This window comes from Protobothrops mucrosquamatus, unplaced genomic scaffold (assembly GCF_001527695.2).
Source record: "Protobothrops mucrosquamatus isolate PMUCROS unplaced genomic scaffold, P.Mucros_1.0 scaffold70, whole genome shotgun sequence".
Lineage (NCBI taxonomy): Eukaryota > Metazoa > Chordata > Lepidosauria > Squamata > Viperidae > Protobothrops > Protobothrops mucrosquamatus.
The window spans coordinates 437,486-454,405 of record NW_015386448.1 but is presented as its reverse complement, the minus strand read 5'-3'; the positions used below and the strand labels follow the sequence as shown (position 1 = coordinate 454,405).

Here is a 16,920-nt window from a genome sequence, read left to right as displayed (position 1 = left end):
TTTCTGGCAGGTGATTCTAGACACAACAATATGAAATCACAGCTGTCTGTGCCTTTAGCTGGTGTTGATGCACGTCAGGTTCCTCCCAAGAGCTCAAGATGTTCTGTTCTCCCCCGTCCGTTTCTTACCAGGAAGCTCCACTTTGCACCCCCGCACGTCTTTCATCCAATTCTTTTGAGATTCTCACCCTGCCAGTTTTATTGGCTTACTCTTTCCTAGAGCACAAATGTCATCACAATCCACACCTTTTATCATTATGACACAATTACATCTTTGTTCAAGAAATGCATATAAATCACTTTTGGACTTTGTACTGTTTTAACGAAGAAAAACTTGCGTAAAATAAACTACCTTTGCCCCATAGTTGTACATCTGATGTTTAAACGGTTTTTTCCCCCTCCTGACGCTGGTTTGGAATCAGCTTCCTGTCCCAACATTCATTAATTTGAGAACAGCCGCTTTAAACATAAAGTGGGTAGGGTTTTTTTTTTTTGCTGTTTTTCAGGGATGATTATTTTTTTTTCTCTTTCATTTTAGATTATCTTGTACTCTTGTGCAATAGTCCAAACTGAATCTGGCCTTTTCAGTTTAGATCAAATAAGGTGCTGGGATGTAATTACCTCAAGAGATAAGAGAATCTCCAGGAACCCCTGCGGTAAAGACTCCTACAAAACTAAGCGTGAACCATTTTAAATTCCAAGAAGACCCATTCTGATTCTTCCAAGCAGATTTCTTTCTTGTTCCTCCCCCGTAAACAGACTCTTGCCAAACTGAAGCAGGCTACCACCCCCACAAAGCATATATTCTGGGAACTATTAGGGAGGAGCCGTCTCCACCCTCTTTCTCCCACACAAACTATGACAGTGATGGCAAACCTTTTAGAGACCGAGTGCCCCAAAACCACCCCGCCCTCGCCCTGCCCACCCCACTGTGCCCCACCTGCCCGCAGGGCCATCCACCGCCTCCACGGCCCGCCGTAGATCACCCAGGCAGCCCAGCAGCGCCATGGTGGCCACACCCTCCACCCGCACCCTGCAGCATCATCTGTGCATGATGGAGCCTTGTCCCCGCTACCCGGCTGCCATGTCCTTGGCAGTGCTGCTCTGTACGGGCGGCACCCAGGGGAACTCTCCTCCGGGGGGGCTGCTGGTGAGGAGGAGGCCGTGGGGGGAGGCAGGGCTGGGGTGCCCACAGAGAGGGCTCTGAGTGCCACCTCTGGCGTGCATGCCATAGGTTCGCCACCACTGAACTGTGACCTGAGTTGTCTCTTATTCCTCTGGAATGCAGCCCCTCCCTCCTGGGAATCTAGACTACATTCCCTCACAATTAACACTGGAGAGCTTAACACTGAACCTGCACGCAGATCTTTTAAAAAAAAAAAAAACGTCTGTTTTTTTTAAGGCCATATCACAGGGGTGTCAAACTGAATTTCACTGAGGGCCGCATCAGCATTGCAGTTGCCCTTGGGGGGGTGGGGGGGGTGGCCAGAGTGGGTGCGGCCTACTGGGTGGGCGTGGATGGAGTGGGTGTGGCCTACTGGGTGGGCGTGGCCAGTTCTACATCGTTCCCGTCAAGGGTGCCTGTGGGGGCCTGGGCAGGAGTGGGACAGATCTGAGGGTCTCTGCCAGAAGGGGGGGGACCAGGGCAAGTGCCAAGGCATGGTCCACTGGGGCAAGTGCCAAGATGGCCACCACAAAATTGTACATTGGCTCCCGGCCGGCCTGGGCCAGGGCCAAGGCAGTGGGGGCCGTTCCCTCACTGTTTCCAGGATGGCTTCGCGGGCCCCATGAAACCACTTCGCGGGCCGCATCCGGCCCCCGGGCCTTGTGTTTGACATGTCTGTCATATCACATGCACGTCAAAGTGCTACAATGGAAGGACAACGTCCCCAATGAGGATTTGCCATTCTTTGGGTCTCCATGTAGGAAAATGGAAGGGCTTTCTCTAACATTTCAGCTTCAATGAAGGATCTTCAAACCCTACTAGGTCAGATCAAAGTGCTCTCTGGTGTCTATCTTCCTCTTGCTAAACAAGACATTTATGATTTGGTTTTACTGTGTTTTGTATGTTTGTATTATATAACCTCCTTTATTAGTTTTAGATACGGAGATAATCTTTGCAAGCACTTTATAAATAATGAGTTATATTTATACAGAAGAAAGAAAGATGCAATAGCAATATCAAGAACTGCATGAGCAGACAGGTGGGCACTACAGAGCATGATGGGCACTATGGGCAGGCACTAGAGAAGGCAGGTGGGTGTGTGGGTGCTATGGAGTGCAGGCAGGCACTAGGGAGCATGGGTGGGCCTACAAAGCATTGTCAAGTGTGATTAGATGCTGCAGGCAGATGCTATGGTCAAAAAAGCAGCAGAATAACTTGAGGTCTCCCACCAGTTTCCCATTGACTTTGCTTGTAAGAAGCCAGCAAGGAAATCACATGATCCAATGGATGCTGCAACTGTTGTAATTGTGAGTGTAGGAGTGACCAGGCTGAGCCTGAGGGAGAGGTCAAGGGCATCATCAATCTCAAATCCCTTCGTGCCCACCAGAATCCTGCCTCCCTTGAATTCTTGCTTCGGCTGTTGGTAGTTCAGATCCTTGAAGAGAACGTTAGCAGGCAATAAACCTGCACTCATTAAACTGCCAGGGCTCCCGATTTCCTGCATTTGAAACTGCAAGTCGTTTAACAAGCACCCAAATCATATAATCGTAGGGACAGCCTATGATAGCCACAACTTTGAAGACCGGCTGTAAGTCCCCTTCATTCAGCAGCATCGTAACTTTGAACAGTTACTGAGCAAGTGGCTGTAACTCAAGGACTTCCTGCGATATCATTGAGATCAGACCTGGATAGCTCCTAATAATAATGCCCCATATATAATTATCTAAAGTGCAGAGATCTGTGAATTCAATTCTTGGTAGAAGATTTGAACTCCATAGAAAAAAATGTCTATCAGTCCCAATAAAAATGAAACTGGTTATTATTATTATTATTATTATTATTATTATTATTATTATTATTATTATTATTATTATTATTATTGTTGTTGTTGTTGTTTTGTTGTTGTTGTTGTTGTTATATAATTAATAATTAATAAATAATTAATAATAATAATAATAATAATAATAATAATAATAATAATAATAATAATAATAATAATAGTAAAGTTGGAAGGGACCTTGGAGGTCATCTAGTCCAACCCCCTGCTCAGGCAGGAAACTCTATACCATTTCGGACAAATGGCTGTCCAGTCTCTCCTTAAAAACCTCCAGTGCTTCCTGGTGCTCAATAAATCTAAGTCTGCAGCTGCACAGTGGATGGAGCAAGAAGCTGAAGAGCCACCCTCCCTAAATTCTCAGACTTTAAAGCTGATGGCGAGCGAACTGGATCCATTCAATGTACTTATTCTGGGATTAAATAATTCCATGAGCAGCAGAACAAACAAGCTGGCCCCAAAAAATTGAAAAAAAATTCTTGGAAGAAAAAGGAGATAGTACAGCACAAATTACATTTGTCACTCGGATAGTGCAGCGGCAGCTACACCAAATCACAAGGACCCTGAAATACTGGAGCATCTTTTCATGTCTGAGCGCACAAACTGTCAATTTCGGCATAAAAAAGTGGCACCCTGCAGGCAGGGCTTCCTTGAGGAATTCTGCGGAGGGCCACAGCGCAGCCTCGCTTTGAAGCCAATTGGCTCAGATCCTGACTTCCCCCTATCATTTACATTGGAGGAATCAACAAGCTGTCAAGTTTAAACTAGTGAATTCTCTCTATTATTTTGACAGGTTACCATAAATATTATATAAAGGTCTTCCATTACTTTGAGAACAGAGTGTGAAATCTGTTAAACAACTCCCCAAATTAACAAAGGAAGGAGAGAATTTCCTAGTAAGATATGCTGAACTTTATCATAAAATGTTTACTGCAGGAGAAAGATGATTAATAGCTTTCTAGATAAGTGGATGGATGGATGGATGGATGGATGGATAGATCCCCCCATTGGCTTTGCCTGTCAGAAGGTCCCAAAAGAGGAATCACGTGACTCTGGGACATTGCAACCGTCATAAATACGAGCCAGTTGCCAAGCATCTGAATTTGGGTCACGTGACCACAGCGATGCTGCAATGGTTGTGTGAAAAATGGTCATCGGTCCCTTTTCCCAGTGCCGTTGTAACTTTGAATGGTCACTAAATGAACTGTTGTAAGTCAAGGACTACCTGTAACAAGCTAACCTGAATGATCTATATACTGCTTGGTACGATGCTCAGGAATTCTGGGAGTTGAAGTCCACAGTTCATACAGAAGGCACGAACAAGGGAGACGCACAAAAGGATTTGAATATTATTTTGATGTGCTAGAGATTTTAGCTTGCATTGAAATATGGTCCATGCAACCACATTTCAGGCCCTTGCCAAAAACACTTTGCATTATGACCAGGTGCCGTGTTCCATGGTCACATGACTGGAATGTGTGACGTTTTCTGCTGGTTTCCAGTAAAAAAAAACACCCATCTGGGAGAGTGGATTCAGACTTACGACCGTGTGGTTCCCTTAAAAGAAATTGTTGAAGAATCGGGTCTGACCACATGATGCCTCAACTTGTGACTGAAGTTCTGCTCCTAAGCAAGGTTGTAAGTATCGGCACCTTTTTCATCTTCATCTCAGATAAACTCTTGGAATGTGTAAAGCTGGACCAGCCTTCACATTTATTTTTTGTCCCCTGGAGACTGAAACAGTAACAGGCCAATGCCAAACACATAATCTCTCCCTCATTGCTTTTCCTAGAGGACAGCGCAGCAAAATATTCACATAATTTAAAATAGATTGAAACACGGATGCAGAACGTGTTATGTAGACTGCTGACTGCTCAATCTATACTTCAGATTCTCTCTGGGATATGGCCGATAGTCCGGACATGTCATCTGTATCACAATACAGAGGTCAAGATTTATCTCTGAAACAGCTCCCTCGGCTCCAAATGTGATTGTAAGATGCCATGGAAGAAGGATGGCATTTATTTTTGGAAAGAATCAGTGCTATGAACAGGATTTTTTTTTTTTTCAAATGACAGTGACCAGCACACTGGGACACTACATAAGGGTTGCAAAGGAATTGTTTCATATTGGCAGAAAATTCAGGCCACATTCCTGAAAGTATGCCAAGTTCACCATAATATTGTGTGTTGTGTTCTCCATTCAACAGGCAACCCCATTTCAAGGGGGGGGGGGAATGGCCTTCAAACTGAGGACATGGAGACTGGAGACTGGAGGCTAAAACATACAAGGAACGGTTGCTGGAATTGGGTATGTCCAGTTTAAGGAAGAGAAGGACGAGGGGGGACAGGATAGCAGCGTTACAATATCTCAAGGGTTGCCCCAAAGAAGAGGGAGTCAAGCTATTCTCCAAAGCCCCTGAAGGCAGGACAAGAAGCAATGGATGGAAACTGACCAAAGAGAGAAGCAACCTGAAACTAAGGAGAAATTTCCTGACAGCTAGAACAATTAATCAGTGGAACTACCTGCCTCCAGAAGTTATGAGTGTTCCAACACTGGAAGTTTTTAAGAAGAGACTGGACAGCCATTTGTCTGAAATGGTATAGGACAGTGGTGGCGAACCTATGGCACGCGTGCCAGAGGCGGCACTCAGAGTCCTCTTTGTGGGCACGCATGCCATGCCCCAGAGATAGCAACCGTCTCTCTTCAACCAGCCGCCCGCTAACTCGCCAAGGTCCCACATGGCCAGATGCATCTCAGCACGGCTAGTTTCCCTCCCCCCCCGTCCCATGCCTCCCGACCTCGCATGCTCTCCTTTTCCCGGGCACGACCCACTGCATCGCCTCCTCAGCTGTCGGCTGGCCGTCCAGCTCAGAGGCGGCTTCTCTGAACTTCTGGCAGCGTGCTGCGGAGCCCCAGAGTGCGCCGGTCGAGGGGCCGGCAGGCTGTGGCTGCTGATGGACACTGTTGGCCCCCATGTGCTCGCTGGCCTCTGTGTGTGGGGGCCGATGGTGTGAAGGCAGCAGTCGCCCCAGCCCTTGCCTCGCCTTGCCCTGCGACAAGGGCACCCCCACCCTGCCTCGCCTCACCCTGCAGGACGAGCTTCCTGCCCACTGCCCCACCTGCCAGAGAACCCCTGGATCTCCCCCAACCCTGCCCGGCCCCCACAAGCGTCCCTCCCCACGAGCAACATCGAGGTGACCATGCCCACCTTGGCCACACCCACCCAGTCTGCCATGAACACCACAGCCACGCCCACCCAGTGGGCCACGTCCCATCTGGCACCCAGCGATAAATGAGTGGGTTTTGGGTTGCAGTTTGGGCACTTGGTCTCTAAAAGGTTTGCCATCACTGGTCTAGGGTCTCCTGCATGGGCAGGGGGTTGGACTAGATGACCTCCAAAGTCCCTCCCAACTTTTTATTTATTTATTTATTTATTTATTTATTTATTTATTTATTTATTTATTATTATTATTAGTAGTAGTAGTAGTAGTAGTAGTAGTATTTCCTACTAAGCCCAAAACAGTAAACATTTTGAATGTTTCTCAATGCAGACTCAAACCCCTGTAGCTTTTCTTGGAGGAGAAAGCAGGATCCAGGAAAAAGGCGTCCACCTGGATTAAGCTTCACCTGGAGAGGAAACTGGTTAAGGAGTTCTAACATTCTACCAAAGAGTTCAGACTTCACAGAGAAAAGTTCTAGTCATTTTGTGTGTGTGTGTGTACTTTAAAACATGCCCTTCAGAGCAGGGCTCTCCAACCTTGGTGACTTGTGGACTTCAACTCCCAGAATTCCTCAGCCAGCCATGCTGGCTGAGGAATTCTGGGAGTTGAAGTCCACAAGTCGTAAAGTTGCCACGGTTGGAGACCTCTGCCTTAAGAGTTTACTTTCTCAGTCTTTGTCTCCTGCGTTGTTTTAAAGCACGACTGTTAATAGAGAAAAACAGAAATACAGAATTGTTCTGAAGTGAAAGTCACCTGGATGGGTAGCCGGCTGCGCTGATCCGGATGGTCTCCAGCACTCCACAAGCTCTAAGTTGCTGCACTGCTCTCTTTGGATCGAAGCTGTCAAGACACAATTGATGGCACTCGTGAACACAGCAGTACGGCCCATCCCGATCCCGGTTCATTTACATGGTCTAGGACAGGGGTAGGAAACCTTGGCTCTTTTATGACTGGTGGACTTCAACTCCCAGAATTCCTGAGCCAGGAAAGATGGCTCAGCATGGAAACCTCTCCCTTTCCCCTCAGCATGGCTGGCTCAGGAATTCTGGGAGTTGAAGTCCACGAGTCATAAAGTGGCCTAGGCCTAGGCCAGAGATAGGCAACCTTGGCTCTTTTATGACTGGTGGACTTCAACTCCCAGAATTCCTGAGCCAGCCATGCTGAGGGGAAAGGGAGAGGTTTCCAAGCTGAGCCAGGCTGGCTCAGGAATTCTGGGAGTTGGAGTCCACCAGTCATAAAAGGGCCAAGGTGGCCTAGCCCTGGGCTATGAACTCAATGCTAATCTTAAGAATAACCTTCCCAAACTTTAAAGACTTCGGTAAGCGTTGCATTGAACTCCCAACATGTCTTTATCTATCAATACTTTTATTAAGTTTATCAAGACGTAAATATAAAAGCAAATGAAAATAGGGGAGGGAAAAGGGAAGAGAAAGAAAGGAAAGATAATGGGAGCAAAAAAGAAAGGAAAACATTGACTTCTGACTCTTTTTAGCACAGTAGACTAAGACAGTACCGTTACAGCCTCAACTTGTTACTTTTTTGTCTAATTATTGACTAAATTATTACTACTGACAATAATTTTTGATCAAACTAGCATTAGATAAGGTTGCTGTTACAGAAATGACTGAAACTAACCCGTTTTAGTCATTTCTATACTAGCAAACTTGTTGTTGTTGTTGTTAGTTGCGAAGTTGTGTCCGACCCATCGCGACCCCATGGACCACATTCCTCCAGGCCTTCCTGTCCTCTACAATCTTCCGGAGTCCCTTGAAGCTCACGCCTCCTGCCTCAGTGACTCCATCCAGCCCCCTCCTTCTCTGTCGTCCCCTTCTTCTTCTCTTGCCCTCCATCTTTCCCAGCATCAGGCTCTTCTCCAGGGAGTCCTTCCTTCTCATTAGGTGGCCAAAGGACTTGAGTTTCAACTTCAGGATCTGGCCTTCTAAAGAGCAGTCAGGGTTGATCTCCTCCAGGACTGACCGGTTGGATCGCCTTGCAGTCCAGGGGACTCGCAGGAGTCTTCTCCAGCACCAGAGTTCAACGGCCTCCATTCTTTGGCGCTCAGCCTTTCTTAGGGTCCAGCTTATGGTCCAGCAAGCAAATTTACCTAATCACAAAACCCAGTCAAAATTCCATTTTCCCACCTCAATCAAACACAACATCCAGAAGTGGTTTCCAACTGGAAACAAAGTTGAAAAGTGTTCTTTTCTTTGATTAAAGCAGTCAAGTTAAGCCTCTCTGCTAGATCCCATCAGTTTTTCCAGCCACTCATCCGTTGTGGCAATCAAAGTATCTTCCCATTTTTGTGCATCGAGCATTCTTGCTACTGTCAGAGCTCCAGATTCTTTTGTATTTTATATCTTGATACATTTAATAAAATTACTGATAAATCAACATGTCTTGACGGTGCCAGGCTGGGGAAATGCTGTTTGGTTTATACTGGTGGTTAATTAGTGGCTCCTTTGGGGAATTTCTAATTCCTAGTTCACCTTTCCAGAAAAGGCTAATCGGAATGGAAACTTTCTCATTCCTCTTTGGCTGTTCTTTGAAACATTCCTGAATAGTTTCTTCATCAGATTTGGGATTGTATACCTGTCCTTTGTTTCCTGATCAATGCACACCTGACGCATGACATGGCCGTGAGACAAACACAATTAATGGTGCTAGTTCCTGGGCAAGGTCTGTTTAACTTGTACATGTTTTAATATTGTATTTTTTATTTTAAATTTTATGTTGTATAGCAGGGGTCTCCAACCCCCGGTCCGCAGACTGGTACCAATTTGCGGCACGTTGGGAACTGGGCTGTGCAAGTGGCGAGTGAGCGCACAAAGCTTCATTTGCACATGCTTGGGATTTAGGCTGCGCGTGCGAAACCATCTTCCTCCTGCTGCTGGTCCGCACAGCCAGAAAGATTGGGGACCGCTATCGTATAGTATGCCTTATTTTAACTGTGATGCTTCTGACACGAATAAACAAACCATCAGATTTGATCTGTGAGGATCAGTTCTTTCTAAAACTTAAGAGACATTTCGTATCTAGCTAGCGCCCTTTAAAATGGAAGTCAATAAAAAGAAAGCAAGGTAAATGAAACTTGCCCCCCACAGGATCTGCCAAATTTTCAGGAATGTATCAAAAACGTAAATACACAAGAGCAAACGTGTAATGCATTATTCCAGATCTCTGCGTGTGTATTCACGTGTGACCCTGGTTCAATAGCGTAAATAACAACTCAGCAATTCTCCTCTGAGTGAATTGCAATTGAGCCAAAGAGGCCGATTCTGAGATGCTGTCGTGGCTTCGAAAGTACATCTGCCTCTGCACATGTGGAACACAGCAATTGTTCTTTTATATAACTTTATTAAAAGAAACACAAAAAGCAATTGTCCAGGAACATGTTTTACTGGGAACAAAGGGTATCAGGTTTTGTCAGCTATAACCATCGTAAACGGGGACTGGAAAATGTCACCAAGTGAGACAAGAAAATTGAAAGGCTCCCTTCCAAATCTGCAAAGGGCCATCACGTAGAAGAGGTGGAAGATTAATTCCTTATTGCCCGAAAGAACAGGATCAGATCCAATGGGATCAGGTGGGCTGACGTAGGTTGATAATCAAGCATTTTGACCATAAAAACAATTGCCTTCAAGGCTCTATTTTTTTTTTTATTTGCTAGAGAGCTTCGACCAATGTTGAAATTCAGCCTGTGTTGGGAATTGCTCTTGGTTTCCAGCACAAAACAAGGGATTAATTAAACTGTACCAGAGGGCCTCCGTGATTCTTTTCAGGGCCGTGCTTTCGTGCCCTTTTTCTTGTGAGTGAAGGCGAGAACATACGTGTCCCAGGATAAGGTTGCAGGATCCAATCTGGGTCAGTCACTGGCGCCAGAGATTTAGTTTTCCGGACTCCAGCCCAAGTCCCAAAGCTCGGAAGACTAAACCTCTGGTCCCAGTGACCGATCCAGATTAGATCCTTTTTCTTGTGTGCTTAAAAATGAAAGTGGGGAGTAATACATCATCCTGGTCCAGAACATGTACTTTAATTTCTTTAGTGAAAAAAGATTTAATAGGATACTTAGGATACTTTTTTCATTAGACGGCTTCCTAGTGATTCTTCTCTGTCGTGAAGTGGACCTGAGAGGTTTTCACTCAAATTATGGTTTAAATCTCAAGGAGTGGCGACTCTGCCAGTCTGAGGTGGACACAGAAATTCATCCATGCTTTTTGGAGCTTTGAATATATGATCGTACGGGAGTCTCTCCACCGTGCTTGTAAGCCGTAGTGGTTGTAAAATGGATCAGTCACGTGACCAACTTTATTTTACAAGCATTTTGGTCATTAAGTAGATGCTGTGGTCATTAAGTGAGTTCGTAGTTCACTATGGGCACAGTTTTACTGAAAACCAGAAATGCCAGTTTATCAGTAAAATAGACTAACAGAATAAAGAGTTGGAAGGGACCTTGGAGGTCATCTAGTCCAAGCCCCTGCTCAGGCAGGAAACCCTATACCATTTCGGACAAATGGCTGTCCAATCTCTTCTTTAAAAACTTCCAGTGTTGGAGCATTCACCGCTTCTGGAGGCAGGTTGTTCCACTGGTTAATTGTTCTCACTGTCAGGAAATTTCTCCTTAGTTCTAGGTTGCTTCTCTCCTTGATTAGTTTCCATCCGTTGCTTCTTGTCCTGCCTTCAGGTGCCTTGGAAAATAGTTTGACTCCCTCTTCTTTGGGGCAGCCCCTGAGATACTGGAGCACTGCTATCCTGTCCCCCCTCGTCCTTCTCTTCATTAAACTAGGCATCCCCAATTTTTGCAACTGTTCTTTATATGTTTGAGCCTCCAGTCCCCTGATCATCTCTGTTGTTCTTCTCTGCACTCTTTCTAGAGCAAGGGTCTTCAAACTTGGCCCCTTTTAGGACTTGTGGACTTCAACTCCCAGAATTCCTCAGCCAGCTATGCTGGCTGAGGAATTCTGGGAGTTGAAGTCCACAAGTCATAAAAGGGCCAAGTTTGAAGACCCCTGCTCTAGAGTCTCAACATCTTTTTTGTAAGATGGTCACCTGTTGTAAAACACAGTCATGTCATCGCAGGATGCTGCAAATGGCCGTTAATGTGGCCATCTTGCTGAGCATCATAGGTTCGATCATGTGACTGAGGAGGGAAGCTCAACTGTTGGACTTTTGACTCCAGGTTGTAAGTAGCTCCAAGGCAGATCCATCAGAACTTTGAATGGTCACTAAGCTTACCAGTCGTAATTCAAGGACTACCTGTATCTGCAGGGATCACACATGCATTCGTATAATAATAATAATAATAATAATAATAATAATAATAATAATAATAATAATAATAATAATAATAATAATAATAATAATAATAATAATAATAATAGTAAAGTTGGAAGGGACCTTGGAGGTCATCTAGTCCAACCCCCTGCTCAGGCAGGAAACCCTAGACCATTTCGGACAAATGGCTGTCCAGTTTCTTCTTAAAAACTTCCAGTGTTGGAGCATTTACCTCTTCTGGAGGCCGGTGGTTCCACTGGTTAATTGTTCTCACTGTCAGGAAGTTTCTCCTTAGTTCCAGGTTGCTTCTCTCCTTGATGAGTTTCCATCCGTTGCTTCTTGTCCTGCCTTCAGGCGCCTTGGAGAATAGCTTGACTCCCTCTTCTTTGGGGCAGCCCCTGAGATACTGGAACACTGCTATCATGTCCCCCCTCGTCCTTCTCTTCGTTAAACTAGACGTACCTAATTCCTGCAGCCTTTCCTTATATGCTTTTGAAGCATGGAACATGAATATCCAAAGGGATGATCCAGAAATAGTTCCTAATGTATGGGGCTAAGCAGTCTGTTACTGATAATCAATACAAGCTTGTTGTACCTTTTTTTTTCAGGACACTGAAATGCCCAAATTATTACATTACTTTTAGATCTGAGAATTCAGAAAAGCTAATGGAATAAACTTCTTGCAACATGGAATCCCAGGACAATATCTGATTACAGAACTAACATCCCCTAATCTGACTTAATTAAGAAACTGAGTACTGAATGATGATACCATAAAGCTGTAATTATTTATACTGTACTGCTCAAGACATAACAGAGGTTGCATGTTGAATGATATTAGCATCCTTTGCAACAACCTATTTAAATCAGACACTGACTGGAAAGAATGGAAGACTTAGTAATGAGAAGTTTCTTAAACATCTAGAAACGTTCAGATCCAATTGTTGTGTCTATGGAGATTCTCAGTCATCCAGATCATGGTGCTTTTTCAAGAGGCAACTGGACTTTCTTGTTTGTCTTTTCTTCAGCCAACACAACATATGTGCACACTTTAAACCGAAGAATACACTTGTCCACCCAAGGACAAAACACCCAGACACAAACTGAGCAACGTGGTACATGCAGTACAATGCAGTGAGTCATGTGCCAATCTCTACATTGGGGCAACGAAACAACCACTTCACAAACGCTTGGCACAGCACAGGAGAACAAACCCATCAGGACAAGAGTCAGCTGTCCATCTGCCTTTAAAGGACAAAGGCCGCTCTTTGGAAGACAGCAAAGTCCACATTTTGGACAGAGAGGACCTCTGGTTTGAAAGAGGGGTCCAAGAGGCCATCTAGGTCAACACTGAACAGCCCTCCCTCAACAGAGGGGGAGGGACACGGCATTGTCTATCTCCAGTCTACAACACGGTCCTTTCAGCCGTTCCAAGAAGGCTCCACATCCATTTGCACCACTCAGGTTGACCCTGAGGACACAGAGAAGCCTCCAGGTAGCTTTAACGACTCTCCAAAAGAAGGCAAATGATTAACTGACTGCAAGGAGTATCAATCCTTCCATTCCCCCATTCCTCAGTCAGAGCTGAAGAAGCTTCTTGGAGGAGAAGTGAAAGGTCTTCCAAGAAAAACAAGAAAGTCCAGTTGCCTCCTGAAAAAGCACCTTTGGGACATCCAATCATTGTGATTAGGTAAAATATGCAGCCAGTGTATTTTTCTTGCTGTGTCAGCTAAGAAGACTCCCTGTCTCATTTCTGCTAAATTTCTCCTAAAGGTAACGCTACTAACCTTTTGCTACTATCAGCACTTTTTTTGTCATAGAACGCACCGGAAAGGAGTTCCAGCACCTTTTTTTGATGGATTTTCCAAGTTTTAAAAGTAACTTTTGAAAATTTGACGTTTGGTCCACGTGGACTTGAATCACCCTGTTGAGCGTAGCAGGTTGGCAGCAAAATCATTAAAATGGTGTGTGCGGGCTGCATGTGTGTCGAGTCCGATGCATGCGTACTTCATCCGCGTTGGTTGTGATGGCGCTGCTCGGCTTGTGGCACTGCTCGGCTTGTGATTGGTCGTGTGATCGCGTTGAGTGCTTACTGTGAGCAGCAACCGTTATGTTTTGTTACACAACTGACGTGTGTGGGTGTGTGTACAGTGATTGACTACGTGCGAAAGGTAAATAATTTATTTTAAAAAATCGTTGGTGAATTGAAAATTTTTTTGTAAATTTTTAGTGTAAAATTTACTATGAACACTTATCTTAAATACAATAAATTAAATTTATGTTAGGAACTGAATATATAATTTTTTAAATAAAAGATTAACAAGACATGAGTTCCGGCACCCTTTTTCTTACAAAAAGAGCACCGGCTACTATACAGGTAGTACTTGACGTACGACCACAATTAAGCCCCAAATTTCTGTAGCTAAGCGAGGCAGCTGTTAAATAAGTTTTGTCCCATTTTACGACCTTGCTTGCCACAGTTGTTAAATGAATCGCTGCAGTGGTTAAAGCTAGTAACACGGTTACAAGTGCCTCCTCTGTTGACTTTGTTTGTCAACAAAGTGTTGACAAGGTGTTGCAAAAAGGGATCACACAGTTGCCAAGGGTCTGGTTTTTGATCACCTGACCCTGGGGGGAGGCTGCAAGGCTTGTAAATGGGAACAACGGTTCACAATTTTTAGTGCCATTGTAAGTCTGAATAGTCACTAACCAAACAGCTGTAAGTCGAGGACTAACTACATTCTACTCAGGGACTGCTTCATTGCTCCTGCTGACGATCTTTCCTTCCCTAAACTTTCACAGAAGTGGTTAAACTCAACATTCAACATAGACGTTTTCTTTGTTCTGATCTTGAGGATGGGAAATGTGAGGGAGGAAATGCACTACGGGCAGTCCTCAACTTATAACCATTCCTTTAGCGACCGTTTGAAGTTACAATGGCACTGAAAAAAGTGGATCGGAGACCACCTGAGCTGTGAGTTTAACTTAGAAACTGAATAAAGTCCCTGGATGTGCTTTCCAGGGACTTCTTTCAATGTCCAAGTTGAACCCACGGCTCAGGTGGTCTCCGATCCAAATTTAGCAAGAACTGAACATGGCTAGCTATCAAATCAAGGTTGGTTAGGTACTGCTATCTGCTGAGTAAACTACAACTATGTGGGTCAGCACAGCACAACGAACTGAGTCATTATGCAACTAAGCCGAAACCAAACACAACAGCCACCTGGGGAATCCTGGGAGTTGACATCCGCACACCTTAAACTTGCTAAGGTGGACAAAAAGCACTTTAAAGCACTTTCTTGGGCTTGTAATTATAACACGGTTGACAAAAACGTACTAAGCAGCAAATATTTCACAGAATCACTGCTGTGAGATAAGCAGCTGCACCAGCGGCAGAGATACATAAATACACTAAAGTTAAAACTGGCTAATTTTGGCATCTTGCATAAATTCACCAAGTTCATGACCGTCCCAGTTCAGGGTGTTATGCAAAGACAGCGAAGGATTCTTTATTAAGGTGCCCAGTCAGAACAGGCAGTCCGTGACTTACGGCCACAATTGAGCCCAACATTTCTGTCGTTAAGTGATACAGTTGTTAAGTGAGTTTTGCCCCATTTTATGATCTTTCTGTAATTCCTGAAAGCGGCCGCATCTCTTCTGAGAACGGCAGAGCTACCAACCACGCTGCAACTCCCTCCCTCCTTAGGAAAGACGTGCAGGCCGTCCTCAGATACGACCACAATTTACGTTGCTAAGCAAGACAGCTGTTTTGCCCCATTTTACAACCTTTCTTGCCACAGCTGTTAAGTGAATCACTGCAGTTGCTAAGTTAGTAACACGGTTGTTAAGTGAATCTGGCTTCCCCATGGACTTTGCTTGTCAGAAGGTCGCAAAAGGGGATCACGTGACCCCCGGGACACTGCGACCGTCATATATCTGAGTCAGACATGTCAAACACAAGGCCCGGGGGCCGGATGCAGCCCGTGAAGTGGTTTCATGGGGCCCCCGAAGCCATCCTGGAAACTGAGGGAACGGCCCCCGCTGCCTTGGCCCAGGCCGGCCGGGAGGGAGCCAATGTACAATTTTGTGGTGGCCATCTATGCTGAAACGCATTCAGTCTTAGCTCCACAAGGCCGTCTGGAAACAGCGAGGAACCGGCCCCTGCCGTGTCGGCCCTGCCCTCTGGGTGCCTGCTGGGGAGGGGTCCCCCTTTGTGAGGAATGAAGAAATGGACCATCGCCTGGAAGTGGCCAGCAAATGACCCTCGCCTACTTCACCTATCCGGCTTGATGGGCTCTGCCCTGGTCCCCCCCCCTTCTGCCAGAGACCCCCAGATCTGTCCCACTCCTGCCCAGGCCCCCACAGGCACCCTTGATGCGAACGATGTACAGCTGGCCACGCCCACCCAGTAGGCCACACCCACTCCATCCACACCCACCCAGTAGGCTGCACCCACCCTGGCCACACCCACCCACCCCCCGAGGGCAACTGCAATGCTGATGCGGCCCTCAATGAAATTGAGTTTGACACCCCTGATCTGAGTCAATTGCCAAGCATCTGAATTCTGATCACGTGACCACAGGGATCCTGTAATGGTCATAGGTGTGAGAAACGGTCCCTTTTTTCTGTGCTGTTGTAACTTGGAACGGTCACTAAACAAACTGCTGTGAGTCAAGGACTGACTGTACTTGTAACAAATGAGTCGCAGCCTCTTTGCCCCTCGTCTTTCAGCAAGCTACACAATCTCTGATCTCCTCAGGAAGCAATCCTTACCTGAAAGGCAGCTTCTCATCGTTGGGCTTGATACACCGAACATAATGGGGAGTGGTAGCATTCAGGGTCTCCATCAACAGGTGCAAAGAATTACGAAACTGAAAGAGGAAAAAAATATATAGTAACTTCAGAGGAAGCGGAAGAACGTGACAAGGCTTGTTTTGCAGGTAAAAACGGATGAAATGGCCAAGCGACTCACATTATTGTGCTGTAAGCTGGCCAGAGTTGCTCCATATAGGGAGACAGGCAGCATATAAATTTAATAATATACAATTCAGCCCAAGATTTCTATTGCTAAACGAGACATTTGCTAAGTGAGTTTTACGACTTTTCTTGCCAAAGTTGTTAAGTGGATCGCTGCAGTTGTTAAATTTGTCACACGGTTGTTAAGTTAATCTGGTTTCCCCCTCAACTTTGGTTGTCAGACGGTTGCAAAAGGGGATCACATGACCCTGGGACACTGCGACCGTCACAAATGTGAGTCAGTTGCCAACTGTCTGAATTTTGATCGTGTGACCCTGGGGAGGCTGCAATGGTCGTAAGTATGAAAAATGGTCCTAAGTCCCTTTTTCCAGTGATGTTGTAACTTTGAACGGTCACTAAATGAACTGTCGTGAGTTGAGGACTACCTGTACGGTATTTCAAGGAAGAAGC

At 45.4% G+C, this 16,920-nt stretch overlaps 1 protein-coding gene across 1 annotated transcript in view; it reads right to left on the bottom strand.

The window, feature by feature from the left end:
* Positions 1-16,920, bottom strand: part of MYO5B (myosin VB) — a 177,996-nt gene that overhangs the window by 97,371 nt on the left and 63,705 nt on the right. The window contains exons 13-14 of the mRNA XM_029283377.1: positions 16,267-16,364; positions 6,976-7,062 (exon numbers count right to left, since the gene is read on the bottom strand). Of these exons, the coding sequence (XP_029139210.1) occupies positions 6,976-7,062; positions 16,267-16,364 (185 nt within the window). The remainder of the gene's footprint in view (positions 1-6,975; positions 7,063-16,266; positions 16,365-16,920) is intronic.